The 15077-nt window shown below is 45.4% G+C and overlaps 1 protein-coding gene across 10 annotated transcripts in view; it reads left to right on the top strand.

Annotated features, from left to right (window-relative positions):
- Positions 1-14230, top strand: part of SEC31A (SEC31 homolog A, COPII component) — a 38977-nt gene extending 24747 nt beyond the window's left edge. For 2 of the 10 annotated variants that reach the window (XM_077782992.1, XM_021549214.3), the window contains 8 exons: positions 1605-1734; positions 2681-3037; positions 6273-6320; positions 7758-7816; positions 9681-9953; positions 10344-10463; positions 12538-12609; positions 13494-14230. In XM_077782992.1, coding sequence (XP_077639118.1) covers positions 1605-1734; positions 2681-3037; positions 6273-6320; positions 7758-7816; positions 9681-9953; positions 10344-10463; positions 12538-12609; positions 13494-13673 — 1239 coding nt within the window. In that variant the 3' untranslated portion in view covers positions 13674-14230. Of the gene's footprint in view, positions 1-851; positions 945-1604; positions 1735-2680; positions 3038-6272; positions 6321-7757; positions 7817-9680; positions 9954-10343; positions 10464-12537; positions 12610-13493 lie in introns of all 10 variants that reach the window. The other 8 variants (XM_077782994.1, XM_021549217.3, XM_077782993.1 and 5 more) reach the window with 6 other exon arrangements.
- The last annotated feature ends 847 nt before the right edge of the window (positions 14231-15077 follow it).

Here is a 15077-nt window from a genome sequence, read left to right as displayed (position 1 = left end):
GCAGGCATTAGCAGTGGCTGTTGTACATCTGACTGCACCATTAGCTTAGCACTGTGTGGGGTTAGAGACACATAGACTGAAGCCAGCTGAGCCAGCCAGGGCTGCAGGGTCACAGCCTTCCCTCTGCTTATATCCTTGAACCCCAGCCATGTGTCCTGCATTAAGCAGCATCCAGCTCCTTGCTCAGGCATGTTCCAGGCACAGGAAGTTCTTGGTTTCTATCCCATCAGAAAGGTAGGAGTGGTTGTATGGAATTGAAGGCATTTGGAATGACAAAGAAGGAAGATGGAGGAAAGGAGCTATGGGAGACTGGCTAGGAAGCAATTTTCATTAAGACATGTATTTGTGCATGTGCAAGAGCTTAATATCAGTTTTTAATCTTTTAAAATTATATTTTAACCTTTTTTGATTCATCTGAAGCTCAATTTGTACAGACTCATCATGTGTGAGACATATGTTTGAATTTAACATGGAACCTGGGGCTTGCAGCTGTGGTTGATGATGCTCACTGTCATGGACCAGTGGTTGGGGGGACTTCTGCAGTAGGAAAATGTGATGAAAGATGGAGACCTGGCTGACTGGCACACATAACACTGCAGCACTTGCTCCACAGCCTATTGCAACTGCAACACTGTGCTTTGTCTGCACTCTGCAATTCACTTTGGCTCCAGTGCACAGTGATTTTTGTCTGTTTGAATGCTATTCCCTTCTTCCTCTGAGATTTTATGGCTGTTACAAGTGCCAGCATGCAAACCTTCTTGTGTTCACTTCTTTGCATCTTGTTTTGTGAAACCCTTTAAACCTTTTTATTGTTTTGTTTTCCATGATTGGTATTTCTTTGTTCGATTCAGGTTAGAATTGCCCCTACTGTCACTACCTGGAGTAACAAAACTCCTACTGCCCTTCCCAGCCATCCTCCTGCAGGCTGTCCCTCTGACACACAGGTATAACCTTCATTATTCCTCTCTGAGCCTCTGCTCCACCCCAGTGTGTCCCCTGGTGTAATCTGAATGCTTGGCACAGTCTGGTACAGATAGATGGGCAGAGCAGCTTCCATGTGTGCTCTGGTTTTACTCCTCTGCATCTCCTTACTTTTTTTACTTTTTTTTTCACCAATGCCCTGGCACTGGAAAGTCTTGAGTGGGAGCTCAGCGTGACCCGAGTCTCCCCAACCCTTGCCCCACACTGGAATATTTGAAGTGTGATTTTTCCTTTTCCCCTTTTCCATGGAGATTAGAAGCTTCAGAGTTACCATTTAAGTTTAGTTTAAAGATGGCAGGGTGCTCTCGGGCTGCCTGAACACCAGGCAGCATTGGCAGGGAGCTCTTCCTTGTGCAGGCAGATGTGTGCTGCTCTGCTTGCTCCTGAAGTCACTGCACATCCAGCTGTGCTTTCAGTGCTGTGCTGGGCACCCTAAGGCACTGGGGTGGTTGGAGGCATTTGCCCCTGTACTGGTGATTCCCTTCTTCCAGGGAATACGGTTTCAGGCCTTGAAATGTGAACTCATCATTTTGCTGCAGTTCTTCTTCAGCACTGCATTACCATTACTGATTAAATCCTGTGTCTCCCAACCAGTTTTCCTGTAATTTTTTGTTTTTTGACAGGGGGACAACCCACCTCCTCCAGGGTTTATTATGCCAGGAGCTGTTGGCCCCAGCATGCCACCACAGCAAGCCACATCTTCCAACTACAGCATGTACCCGCAAGCAGGAACACGGCCAGTGTACCCACAGAGTGAGTAGCAGCAGCCTCCCACCCAGGTGGGCCAGCCTTAACTCAGGGATAACCAGTCCTCTCCCTGTGGTTGGGAGTGTTCAGACCAAGCCACTCCCAGAGTTCTTGCAGGGTAGGGAGAAAGGTGAGGTGACATCTGAGAGTTGTTATTTCTTGGTGGAGTCCAGGTTTCAGACACCCTCTGTCGAACATTCCTCCTCTGCTGGGGTGTCTACCCACAGCTCTCAGACTCACTGCTCAGCTGGCCTGGCCCAGGGTTGTGCTAGGGTCAGAGACTCCAAAGTCTGAGTCCTGGGAAAGCAGCACAGACCTGGTAGAGAGAGACACAGCTGGGCTATCCATTTCTCATTGGGGCTGCATGAGAATGGGAGAGGGGATGAAGAAATTAGTACAGGTGAGTCTCACTTGAAGCAAGGACTGAAAGTACTGGCATGAGAGAGGAAAAATGGCCACAGATGGGCAGAGGCAGTGCAAGTAGGCTGCAGGACCCACAGTGAAAGGCTGTGAGTTTACATTGCCTTCCAGAGTCTGTATTCGTTTCCTTGGCCTAAGTTTTCCCTTTGTGAAAATCTTGGGACAGGGCTTTCCTTTCTCTGAGAGCCCCTGTGAGGATTGCAGTGGTGCAGAAGGCAGCAGTGTCTGTGTATTCAGCCCCACCCCAAGCAGCACTATGGCTCTGGGCTGGAGGGTTTGTGTGGAAGAGCAGCAGTCCTTTGAGCCAAGGCCATCCTCTCTGTGCCTCCCTGCTCCCAGTGACAGGCTGGGGATTTGAGCAGTCCTGCAAGTGCAGACAGAGTTGTGGGAGCCAGGATTTGGCTGGGCAGGTAAGTTGTTTTGGGGGGTAGGGGCATGAAGAGGGGAGAGTCAAGCAAAGAAGGAAGCAGAGGCAGATGAAGCCTGCTGCTCTGTTGTGAACTCACTGACTGTTTTTTCTCCCTGTTTGTAGCATATCAGGCCACACAGCAGTACTCCTCTGGAACTGGGGGACCAGCTCTCTATCAGCCTCAGCAGCCTATTGCTGCCCCTGCTTCAGCCTCCTACCCCAGCCCTGCCCCTAACACCACCCCCTCCTACGTGCCCTCTGCCCCTGCCCACTCCGTGCCCTCCCCGCTGTACCCCGGGCAGCCTCAGCCCTCCCCAACGAGCCTGAATCCCATCTCTTCCTTCCCTGTTCCTCCTGCTGGCACATCCTTTCAGCATGGCAGGCCAGGACTTCCAGCAACTTCTGTGGCTTATGCATTACCTACTGGACCAACAGGTACTCTGCCTGCAACCAGTGATCTTCCTGCATCCCAGAGAACAGGTCTGCGCTTGGACAGGGGGCAGGCAGGGAGGAGGGAGGGGTTTGGTCTTCACCCACTCAGTTAAATATGCACTTCTTTCCTTGTGAATGCTCTGTAAAAAGTTTGCTTTTGCTTAGAGATCAGTTGAAAGCATTTCTAAACCACATCACCCCTGTGCATCTGTGAGAGGGCTGGGTTGGTGCACAGCAGCATGAGCAGTCACCTTTCTCCTGGGAGCCAGACATTGTCGCTGTCACAGAGCTTTTGTCTTGCCCAAGACAGGATGCTACAACAGGCCTCTTATGAGGCTGTTGTATGCCATGGAGGGATCATGGCTCAGTTTCAACATTGGTGTCAGAGCCTGCAGTGTGACTGGAGAGCAAAATACAAAAATGAGCAAGTTTTCCTAATCACTGCAGACAAGATAATCCCGATTCTCCTTGCTGAATGATTTTGCAGATATGATTGACTCATGTCCCTGATTCTTGAGCAGCCTTTTAAACCTGGATTGGCAGCATATTTAATTTAAACAGCATTTCCCATAGCATCAGCTCTCTTTTATTATTTTTTCCCTAACCTCTTATTGTGATGGGATTTACTGAGGTTATGAATGCCTTAAAAGATAATCAGAAATGATTTAGAAATGCTTTTACATGTCTCTTCCCTGAATGTCAGTTAAAAGCATGTGTGTGTGGCTGACACTTGGGAGCATGTTGGAGCATGCTTGGTGAGAGCACTCGCTGAGGTGGGGCTCCATGCTGCTTGTGACTGCCTGGGTGTCACGGCTGTGGGACAGTGACCTTGCCTGCCATGACAAACCTGTGCCTTCACTTAGCAGCCTGTGAAACAGCAGTTCTGCATGTCAGACAGTGCAGGAAGAATCAAGCAGTCCTTTTCTAAACCTGCTCATGAACACCCTTCACCTCCAGGTGGTCCAGCTGCAGAGTCAAGGAGCAGATCTGGGAAGCAGAGGGTACAGGGAATACTGGGCAAGATTTGAGGGATGTTTTGGGGATGTTTGTTTCACTGACAGACCCTAATGTGCCCACTGTCATTCCCTCTCTGTTAGGGGGTCTGTTAGGGGTGATGCAGTGCAAAAAAGGCATTTTGTCATTGGCAGCATGAATCCTATGAGTAGGTGCTCCTGCTGGTGTCCTTGAGGCTGGCAGCTCACATACCCCCTTCTGTTTGGGGGAAAAGTGGTCTTTTGCTATGTCAAAAAATAGGACTGGTGTAGGACTGCCAGAGTTGCAAGGGGAGAAATGACAACTTTTCCATCCACCATGAAGCCAGATTTGGTGTCCTTTCTGTTTTCAGAGGTGCTGTAGTGTGATCTCTCCTGACCCTACGTTACAGGGCATGTCAAACTTGAATCTCTAAGCCAGAGGATTTATTAAATTGGATGGAGGGAGAGGTGTTGGATAGGGTTCTTGGAATGTCAAGCAACACATTATAATGCAGACAGCATAGCTTCTGCACCTCCAAATAAATGCAAGGAATAAGAAAATTGTTCTTTCTTATCCATTTTACTGCTTAACTTGCATCACTGGCAGGCACCTCAGGTCTGCCACTTGCTGAGTTTCTTGCAGTGACGTGACATAGTCCACATGGCATGCTGGGAGTGGGTGAAGCTCTTTTTAGAGTTAAAAGTTGTTCGTATTAGGCTTTTTACCAAACTTTCTTAGAACTATCAGTGCTTGCTTCTGTTTTTCTCAGCAGCTGTTGTGAGCAGGGTAGCCAGTACAAAGTGTCAGACCTTCAGGAACCAAACTCGGGCATCCTCTCTGATTTCTGCAGCCTTAGGCTGAAATGCAGGGGTGGACTGCAGGGCATGGTGAGGTGCTGAGCCCAGGATGGCTCATGCCTACACACAAGTGATGATTGCAGCTGGAGAACTGTGGAAAAAAGATGAAGTGTGTCTGAAGAGCACACTCTGTTCTCTTCCAGTGTTTAGATTAGACCTTTCAGAAAACAAGAATGAAAAAACCTTGTTTTCTAAGTGCAGCAATGACAGTGTACATGCTTAATGTGCTTAACCACCACCACATTTTCTGAGCAGCTGCACTGCCTAGTGGGGGATGCCTTGGCATGAGATCCTGTAGAACCACTGAGATCTGCAGCCAGAAGTAGATCTCACCTGTAACTCTGAGAGTTCTGGTGCAGTGATGCTGATCCTGGCAACAAAGTGGTGTGCTTTTGTGTGTGGTGATGATCTTATCTGGGAACATCATGCTTCACTTTGCATTTGTGACTCATTTAAAAGCAGGAATAAGGGAGGAAGGAAAAAAAAAATCTCAGATCTGAACTCTTCACAAGCACCTGATCTTTGAACTGGCTTGGATTTAAAGATGCTTGTAAAAAGGAAGAGTTCCGTAAATATTTTCTGGTTTTTGCAAAGGCACATAACATCAGTATGTTAAGCTGTGCTTGAAGCTTCTGTGAGCAAGAAAAGCCCACATTTAATTTTGTATTCAACCCCTTTCACTTTGTTTTGTGTTAGATCTTAGAACGTACTTTCAAGGTAGTTCTAATTTTCAGCATCTTGAATCTTGTTTGAAAATGCAGTAGACCAATCCTGAGCTAAGGGAAGGGTTTTCACCACAAGTATGAGCAGACCAACCCCAGGGAAGGAGTTATCTCCTCCCCAGTGCTCCTTTCCTCTTTGGAATGGTGAGGGCTTTACTGGCTACATTTTGCTATTTGGGTTTGTTGCTCAGTCTGAGCAAGCAGTGTCTTCATGTGAGTGTAAAGCTGATGTGTGAACATACTTGTGTTGTTGGGCTGCATGCAGTTTAGAGCATGCCTTGGTTTGACAAAATACTTGGGAAATCCATCTTAAAGTCAGGTACTTCAAGCAGCTCTTGAAAAGCTTTCTGGAATGGTAAAATGATATTGAGAAGATTGTGGCTAAGAGTAATGATCTGTGTGCTGCACTGGAATAAAAAATGAGAGCATCAGAAGAGAGAAGAAAAAAGGCCAGAACACTGCAACATTTGTTACAAACAACTGAAAACACTGATTTACTGCGTGGAAAGAGCAACAGGCTTAGTTGTGGGGGAAGGTGGATAAAAGCAATTCCGTGGGAGGTTTGAACAAATTACTTGTCTCCAGGCTGGCATTGCAATTTGGTCAGGTGTTTTTTTCTGCTGATGCATGTTGTGAAACTAAATTGCTGGTCAAAAATTAAAGGCCAACTGCTTTATTATTTTTGAAGAAAATTTTTTTTTTTTAGTCATCTTTGCATTTTGTCTGCAGAAAGTCTACCATCTCAAGACCAGGCCTCTCCCTTCGCAGGTGAACTAGGTACCACCTAACCTGAAAATAATTACAGCCACTACATGAAATTAATTGAACGGACATCAATTATGCAAATGTTCTTTACAGAACATTAAGTGTGATGCTGTTTGCCAATTAGACTTTAATCAAATTGATATTTAATTCCTTAATTGAAACCAATAACAATTTATCTGGAGTTTTTAACCACAGAAACAAATATTTTTAAAATATTTTCCTTTTTAATACAAATTATTCCAGGAAATACATCCTATTCCTATCAGTTAGACTCCCTGTATCTGAAGTACTCTGGGATTTTCTAGATAGGGAGGAATAGAGGAGGCTGCCAGGAGATGGCACTGCCTTTGGTTAAAGAGAAAGCAAATGTGAAAGGGGTTTTGAATAGTTTTTCATTTACCCCTTTAACATGCTCTGGATGTGGAATTTGCTTGACAAAAGCCTGGGAACAAATGAAATTTCAGATAAATTGAGCAAATTCTGCAGTAATATTCATTTGTGCTGTCTAAGGTAAATTCATCATCTGCTGAGTGAAAAACACTGTGGTGAAAAAGTCCATTGAGCAGGGATTTGGTTTTGTTGGCTTTTTGTGGCTTTGTGCAATAAATCCTGGTTATTTGGGGCAGCTGTGCTAATGCCATGGGCCCAATTCCACATTCTCCATGAGGAGGTGGGCAGCTCTTCCTACTACGCTGATGGGAGCTTTGGGGTGCAAATCTCACAGCTGCAGGGGGCTTGGTTTCTTGGGAGAGCAGAAGGTTTGGTGCAGAGCAGCACCCCAGACTGGGAGTGAATCTGCTCAGACCCTCTGTGCTTCCAGTTGCAAACAGATCACCCCTGGTACAGACAGCCAGATTTTTCCACCTTGCTCAAGCAGCTCTGCTCTGATTCAGGGATGCAAAGCACCCAAAACCATGCTGTAGCTGTCAGGGGAAAGCTGGGTTTATGGCTTTTTTGTGTTTCCAAGGTGACTGGGTGAACCTGGCCTGAAATGCTTAAGGCCTCTTATGCCTCTTCTTTTTGTGTGGTGTTTTGTGTGGTGTGGCTGGGGAACTTCACGTGATGTTGTGGATAAGCTCTCTTCACATACACAGTCTATGCAGCAGAGCTTTTTGGGGCATGGTAGGCCCTCTTCAAAGGCATGTCTGCTCAAAGCTCTTTTTTCCTGCAAGAGAAGACAAAGTTAATTATTAGGTTATTAGGTTGGGAACAGTTGGTCAAGATCCCGAACTTTGCCCAGTGGGTGTGGAGCCCAAAGGGTCTGATGGCCGGGGTGTTGGGAGGCTCTGGCTGGCACAGGAGATGTTCTGGCCCTCAGGGAAGGGCAGAGGAACAGGCAGGTCAGGGCAGGCTCTGCCAGCAGAGCATGGCATGGATCAGCTGAGTTTAAGAAAGCATCACTGCCTTCTTCCCAGGTACTTAACAGTCTCTGTTTTCTTTCTGTCTCAGGGCCTCAGAACGGCTGGAATGACCCTCCCACCCTCAACAGAGCTGCCAAGAAGAAGAAGGTACTCTAGGAAGTCCTACCTCAACACAACTGAGTGCTCATCCCTTGAAAAACAATAGTTTAAGCTGCTGCTGGGAAACTTGTTGGCAGGAGAAGGGAAGAGAAGGGTTAGCAACAAACAAAAGCTGCATCTCATGAGCAGAAATGGCCTTTCTCTCTCTCTAATATGCATTATCCCTCTCAAAATGTCTTAGCCTCTAAAGAGATGGTGGGTTTTTGCTGAAGTTGTGGTTGTTAATAACAACATTGTTTGTGGTTTGAAGCAAATACTTCCAACTGTTTTCATCTGCAGTAAAGCAGCAGTTTTGCAGGAGATAATACTTAGACAAAATAAGGGGGCTGTGCAAATTGTTACAGATTATTGACATTGCTGGAGCCAAAAGCAATTTATCCTGATTAAGGGTCTGACCCTGAGAGATCTGTTGAGAGCAAGACAATTTCCATGATGGAGATAATGTAGTTTTGCAAAATGGATTTAAATTGCAGCAGGGCAGGATAACTAGGAACACTTGGCACAGAGCAGAGCAAGCCTTTTCATCCCCTGGTGCTGCTGTAGCCTGGAGAATCTCCACAGCAGTTATTTACCACTCTGACCCTGGGAGGCAAGAATTAGTCTGGAGCATGTAAAGTGTGGGGAGAACAAAACATTAGAGCAGCCAAGATAAGGTCTGGGTGAAGGCAAAGACAGAAGTGTTCTTTACCCTTTGGCTTTTGGTCTCTGCAGTTCAAGGTGAAGAAGCTTTTGGAGGCTGGGTAGAGAGCTCTTTGTGTCAGAATAACTGCTGGAGCAGAGAGCTCAAGAAGCAGCCTTCTGCACATGGGGCTCTTGCTACTTCTGTTGTGTGTGTGTCACAGCCAGAATTTCTGCCATAGCCAAGGCTTGCGGGTTGGCTCCTTCTAAATGAGGAATGTGTTTGTTGCATTCCCTTTTCAGTATTTAACAGATCTGTCAGTCATGTTTCTATGTTTGTTTCCCTTCTGTCCAGTGTCTGAGGGGTGGTTTAGGATGTTATGAAATGACTCACCACATGGACTGTTATAAAAGAGAAGAAATATCTGGCATTTCAAGCCATAATTTTCAGCTGTTTTCCTTCTAAGTATAAACTTACTCACCACTCAAAAGTTTATTGCTGTGATTAATTTTTTTTTATAATTGACTTTGTTGCTGGATTGGGAATTTTTTTTTCCTATCTCAAACCACTAGCTCAATTCTAACATCATTCATTCAGGGTTCTGCAATCTTCCTTTTTTTTTTTCCATGCACACCAGAAGAAATGTACACATTCCCATGGAAGCCCTTTCTGTTTTGATTCCTGCATGTTATGTAGCAGAGGCCAGTAGCTCATTTTGTTGTTTCTTCTCTCTACCAAATATTTATAAAACACCCCTGTGTTAAGACTGGCAGATGATCAAGGATGAATCTGAAATGCCCTGGTAATCTGCCTTAGTGCAGACCTGTGTGCCAGAAGCTTGAAGGGCTTTCAGAAGCTTTACTGGGGCATGTTGCTGGCTGTGACCTACGTACTGTACTGCATGGACAAAAATACACCCTTGAAAATGAGACACAAAAGTCTAAATATAATGACCCAATAGTAAGAATAGATGTAGGTGTGGGTTAGTTTTCTCTGCTTATAGTGCTGGTCTGTCAAACCTGTGGTTTGGAGGGAGAGTGGCTCTGATTCGAGGTGGCTGCACTCGGCTCTTGTGGCCAGGGGCAGGCTGGGCTGTACCAAGGCACTTAGTGTGCAGCCAGAGGGATGGGTTTGGTCAGCCAGAGTGCAATTCTGTTTGGGAAGTCTGTAGGAGCTGGGTGTTGTGCTATGCCTGCAGCAGCCACACCAACATAAATTGGCTTTTTTCCCCAGGTTCCTGACAACTTCCTGCCCCCGGTCCCCATCACCTCCCCCATCATGAACCCGCTGGCGGACCCGCAGTCTCAGATGCAGCAGCCCCAGGCTCCAGCACCACCCAGCAATGCCCCCAGCTTCCAGCCTCCACACCTGCCTGCAGGGCAGATGGTGCTGCAAGGTGGCTTCCAGCCTGCTGCCCAGCCCCTGGGGCCATCCACCATGCCACCCACTGTTTCCAAACCCAGCACGGAGGGGGCCCCGGGGGCCCCGATCGGCAACGCCATCCAGGTAAGGTAACCCCAGCTCTGCATGGGTTTGCTTGTCCATCAGCAGAGCCTGCCAGGCAGGATCCTGCTGTCCAGGCTTTTCTTGTAGCCACAAAGTGTACTGTGGAGTTTCTAGGCACTGGCTTTGTACCGTGCTGGCATTTTGCTGCTGTAATCTCCACCTAGATGGCACTAATCCTATAGTCAGTATGGGCCAGCAAGCTGCTTCCTTCTGCAGCTTTCACAGCTTCCCAGAGGGAGCAACAGCAGGTGCTGGTAAAGTCACCTCCACACACCCACAGGGAATGAATAGGAGCTGTGCCAAGCTAGGCAATAATGCCACACGGTTTAGCTGAAAACAACATGTGGGCACAGTGACCTGGAAAAGCCTCACCTGTCCTCTGTTGCTCAGCATGTGCAGGCACTGCCAACAGAGAAGATCACCAAGAAGCCCATCCCTGAGGAGCACCTTATTCTGAAGACTACGTTTGAAGCTCTCATCCAGAGGTGCCTGCTGTCTGCCTCTGATCCGGTAGGTGATTTCTGATAACAAACTCATTTCAAAGGGAAACAACAGTTGCCTGGGAAAGGGAAGGTTAACAGCTTTAACACAAACACTGGAGCTGGATAGGAAAAACATTTCCCATGGCAGTCAGTACCTCGTAAATGAGCTATCCCTCCCAAAGCTGCTCATTTATTTCCGATGGCCAGTAAATAACATGCCACCACAAAGCCCAGGTGCTGACTGTTCAGCTCGTGCCTGCCACATACTAAAAGGTGGTGCTGGTGGCATGCAGAGGGCTTTGTGCACTGAATTTGCTTGGTCAGCAGCACAGACTCGTGCTCTTGTTGGTTCAGTATCATACAATTGCTCAAATTCTTTATTTAAAGGCTGTAGAATACATATGTGTGTGTGTGTGTGTGTGTGTGTTTGTATGTATATATAGTGTATTCTGCATTCCCTTTGACCTTTTCTTCCTCTAAGTGCCCTTTTCCCCCAGGCAGACAGAGAAGGAAAAAGCATTCCACTCATACCTGCACCTGGGGGTTGCTTTTCTGCTCTGCCAACACATTTTGCTTGCTTCTTGTTAAGGCTCTCTGATTTTTTTTAGGCAGTGAAAGTGTTTCAGCCCACAGAGACAAGAGACACCACCCTGACTGTACACATCAGTTGTTGTCACAGCAAATACAGGCACTGCTCAGCTGTTTCTTTCTAAAGGGGAGAATGGGAACAGGACCTAAACACCCAGTTTGCACTTCTGCTGAATTGCTTTGGCTGGAGAGATGGCTTGCTGTTTCCTAGACACAATTTATTCCTCTCTGTCCTAGCTGATCATCTGTACAATAAAAATAGCATGTGCACCTTTTCATGGGTTTTGAAACAAGTGTTCTATGGTCATGCATCTGAGAGTTAGGCAGTCCAAATGAACCTGGGGCTTCTTACCTGCTCCTCTTGGGGTACTTTTTTCTTAGCCATCTCAGTTCCTTGATGATGTAGCTGCTGCTGAGGAGTTTTCTGCATGTGGCCCAAGATCCATGTGCTGTGTTCTCCTTTATGCCATCTGAACAGCTTTCCCTAATTTCTAGCACAGCAAGCAGTCAGCAGTTGGTCTTCACCCTTGAGCTAGAGCATTCCCACAGGCTTTTTTTTCTCCAGGCAGTTATTTAATCCAGAGAAATGTTTTCACTTGCCAGGGAAAATGGCAGTTATCCTAGGTGAAGAAGGATTGATGCACAGACTGATTTAGGAGGAAATTCCATTACTCTTGTACACTGATGCCATTTCTACTGCTGTTGACCAGCAGCTTTTTTGTGCTCCTGCAATTGTAATCTTGATGCTTTCTTTCTGTTTTATTACTCTGGAATAAAATCTACAATTTTAGAAGTTGTTTAAAAAAAATAAGTGGATAAAAATTAATTTCTACAGCAGCTGCAGCTCCAGGTGAAATGTACTGGGGTTATTTTAAGAGCCTTTGGTGGCAAAATAATTCCAGGCACATCAGTGACTTTATAAGTCATGGAAGCACAAAGTGTCTGTAAGGACAGATTGGGTTAGGCTATTAGTTTTTCTGTTGACACTAAAAACTTAGAAAAACTGCTGGCTTTACTATTCACATGAGGAAAAATATAATCAGGATTTGCCATAAATGATGGCTGAGTTGTACACACTTAGAAATAGAGAATCTGCTTGTGCCCTTAAGCTCTCACTAGTGTTGCTGGATGCTTCATTCGAGTAAGAATTTTATCCAGTTATCACTATGCTTTTTCAGTGAACCATAGGAAACTGCAACTCAGTATTCTATCACTTTCCTTATCAGCTATGCCAGTGGGGTTTGCAAATGACCACTGGCTTTTGGGATGCACCTCTACTGTTTCCTATTTTCTGTAGACAGCTGAAGTGTTTACATGTGGAGAACTACAGTCATGTGGTCTTTCCTAGCAAAATCGGGGGAGAAGAATACAGAACAGACTCCAAATAATGATGTGTTAGGGAAATGTTCTTGAGAAAGGAATTTGATGTGCTGCATGGATCTGTTTGCAATGATACCAGATTGGTCTGGGATTCTAAAAATGGCTGTCCTTTGATATATTTATTTGTCTTGCAGCAAACCAAGAGGAAACTGGATGATGCAAATAAACGCCTGGAGTTTCTGTATGACAAACTTAGGGAACAGACAGTAAGTTCTGTTTCACTTCCCCCCACCTCTCAGTCACGTATGGCCAATGACTTCATTGGTGCACTACCACTTCTGCAGTATGCAGCAGGTGCTCATTTTTTCTTTGGAAGTCTGCTCTACATCCATTTATTGGAAGATTGCATGGATTTCTTCAAAAACAATCAGTTACTGTGCTTGGCCCCACGTGCCTGTGCAGACTTCACAGTGTTGTTTTCAGGTTGTGTCATGAGTTCAGTGGTGCTGTGCAGAGGCTGTGCTGAGCCAAAGAGCAGAGCCCCTTGCAGCAGGCATTTCTCTGCTCTAGGCAGGAACTGAGACATACAGCCTGGGGTCAAAACAGAACCCAGGGGACTTCCATTTTGGAGGCTCAGTGACTTCACTGGAAGGCAGATGTGCAAGTACTTTTGAAGATGTGGTAACTTTCCCAAAGCCTTCCAGGAGGCTGTGCCAGAATAAAGGACTGTGCTTAAATGTCTTAGTACCTTAAGATTAGAGTGATGTAATCCTCTTGTTGTCAGGCCACGTTTGCTGAGCAACCAACCTTACCCCAAGGCAAAAAGCTCAGTAGGTTTTTTTGGTGCCAGGAGTGTGTCACAGCAGGTCTCCCACCCCAGGGAAGTGCATCCAGGGACTGGCAGGGAAGGCTTGCAGGGCATAGCAATACTGCAGAGAAGGTCCATTCTGGTTGAAGTCTGTTGTTAGACTTCCCAGTGACTGTTTCCAGTGTGGTGCAGCTCTGAAGATGGCTATCCAAATAAAGGAGCTAAGTGCTACAGCTTCCCAAGAGCCAAGCACCACACTCAGAAGTTTTTTTTTTCTAGGGGGTCTTTTTTCTAGTTTTTCTTTTCCTTTGTGCTGACCTGCCTTGCCTGCCTTCCTTGCAGCTCTCTCCAACCATCATTAGTGGCTTGCACAACATTGTGAAGAGCATCGAGACCCGCAACTACCAGGAGGGACTGAACATCCACACACACATTGTCAGCACCAGCAACTTCAGCGAGACCTCTGCTTTCATGCCAGTCCTCAAGGTTGTCCTCACCCAGGCCAATAAGCTGGGGGTGTGAGGTGGCCCCAGGCTTGCAGAGCCCTGGTGGTTGCTTTCCCAAAGAAGTGCATTTCTACGGCAGACATGCGGGAAATGGACCAAATGCTCGTCCTCACAGCATGGCGCAGTAGAGCTGACAAATGGCATTACACTCTCCCTGCAAAGTACCTGGTTCTAGAAGGGCTGTGTAGCCCTGGTGCTTTTCTTATATTAATCCTTTTCCCATCCCTAACGATTCTCATCTACAAATAGTGTATTTAATGGATGATGTCCCACGTTGTCAATTTTTAGGTGCATGTTACACTGCTAAACAGTGGCTTTTAATAACAGATGTATGTGTTGAAACAACAATCTAAGCTGTGTATTGGACCCTAAAACAGATTATTCCCTTCTACCCCACTGTTCCTTATCCACCAGATTAAAAACAGTCTGATCATGTTACAAGTGTATTTGGTCTCTCATTTTATGAAGCTGCTTGCAGTTCTGTTATTGCAATTTACATGTTAAATAGCTTAATTGTGCACTGGGGCAAATGAGCAAAATAAAAGCTTCTGTGGTATTTGCAATAAGTGTAAATTTGTTAAAATTTGTCTTTATGAAGTGCAGTGGAGGGATTTTGAACTAGAATACAGTGGGGCTGCTTTCTGTTTGTCCTGGGCATGAGAATATTTTTGTTTTTCCTCTTTTTTTATCACTAAAATGTCTGTGTGGGACACAGAAAGATCAGCAGTTGGAAGAAATGTCTGGGTTTGGGAAACAAAAGAAGCAGTTTTGCATGAAAACAACCTAAAATATCAATGCTTGTGGAATGTAGATTTGGCAGTGCATACTGCAAGAAATAATCTCAATAACAATGTCAATCACTGCTGGCTTCTGTGAATTCAAACAGATTTGTTAGGCAAAACAGTTTTATTTCCTTTCCAACATTTTCTTACTTCATAAGTTTTTAAAATTGGTGAACACAAGGCTTCAGTAGCTTCAAGTTACCTTATTTCAGAAGTTTAAACAACACTCAGAGTAAATTTTTTGATCTAGGTATAGGCTTCTAGGCAGTGTTGCAAGTATTCTTGTGTAAGTGTACTTACAGCAGTGTTTTCAGCACCTTTGTATCTTGATTCAAGGTAGAAAAGAAGTTTTAAAAGAAAGAACACATTCAAAGGTAAACAAAAACATTTTAAAAAAACAACCCTCAATAGGGTGAAAAGCAGCTGTGCTGGGCTGGCCTTGTGCTTTCTGTGATGCACTGCTCAGCAAGGAAAAGAAAAAGCAGTCTCAGTACTTCAAGACCAAACATGCAGATAATTAATTTTTTATTTTTATTTATAAATTAATAAAAATAAAACCTGATAAAGTTGTTTTTATTTATAAATTATAATTTAGGTAATGCTAGAGGAATTCAGGATTTGGCCTTGCATCTCCTCTC

This window comes from Lonchura striata, chromosome 4, assembly GCF_046129695.1.
Source record: "Lonchura striata isolate bLonStr1 chromosome 4, bLonStr1.mat, whole genome shotgun sequence".
In the NCBI taxonomy this organism is placed as follows: Eukaryota; Metazoa; Chordata; class Aves; order Passeriformes; family Estrildidae; genus Lonchura; species Lonchura striata.
Note: the sequence above shows the minus strand (reverse complement) of the source record. Positions and strands in the feature narration are given on the sequence as shown.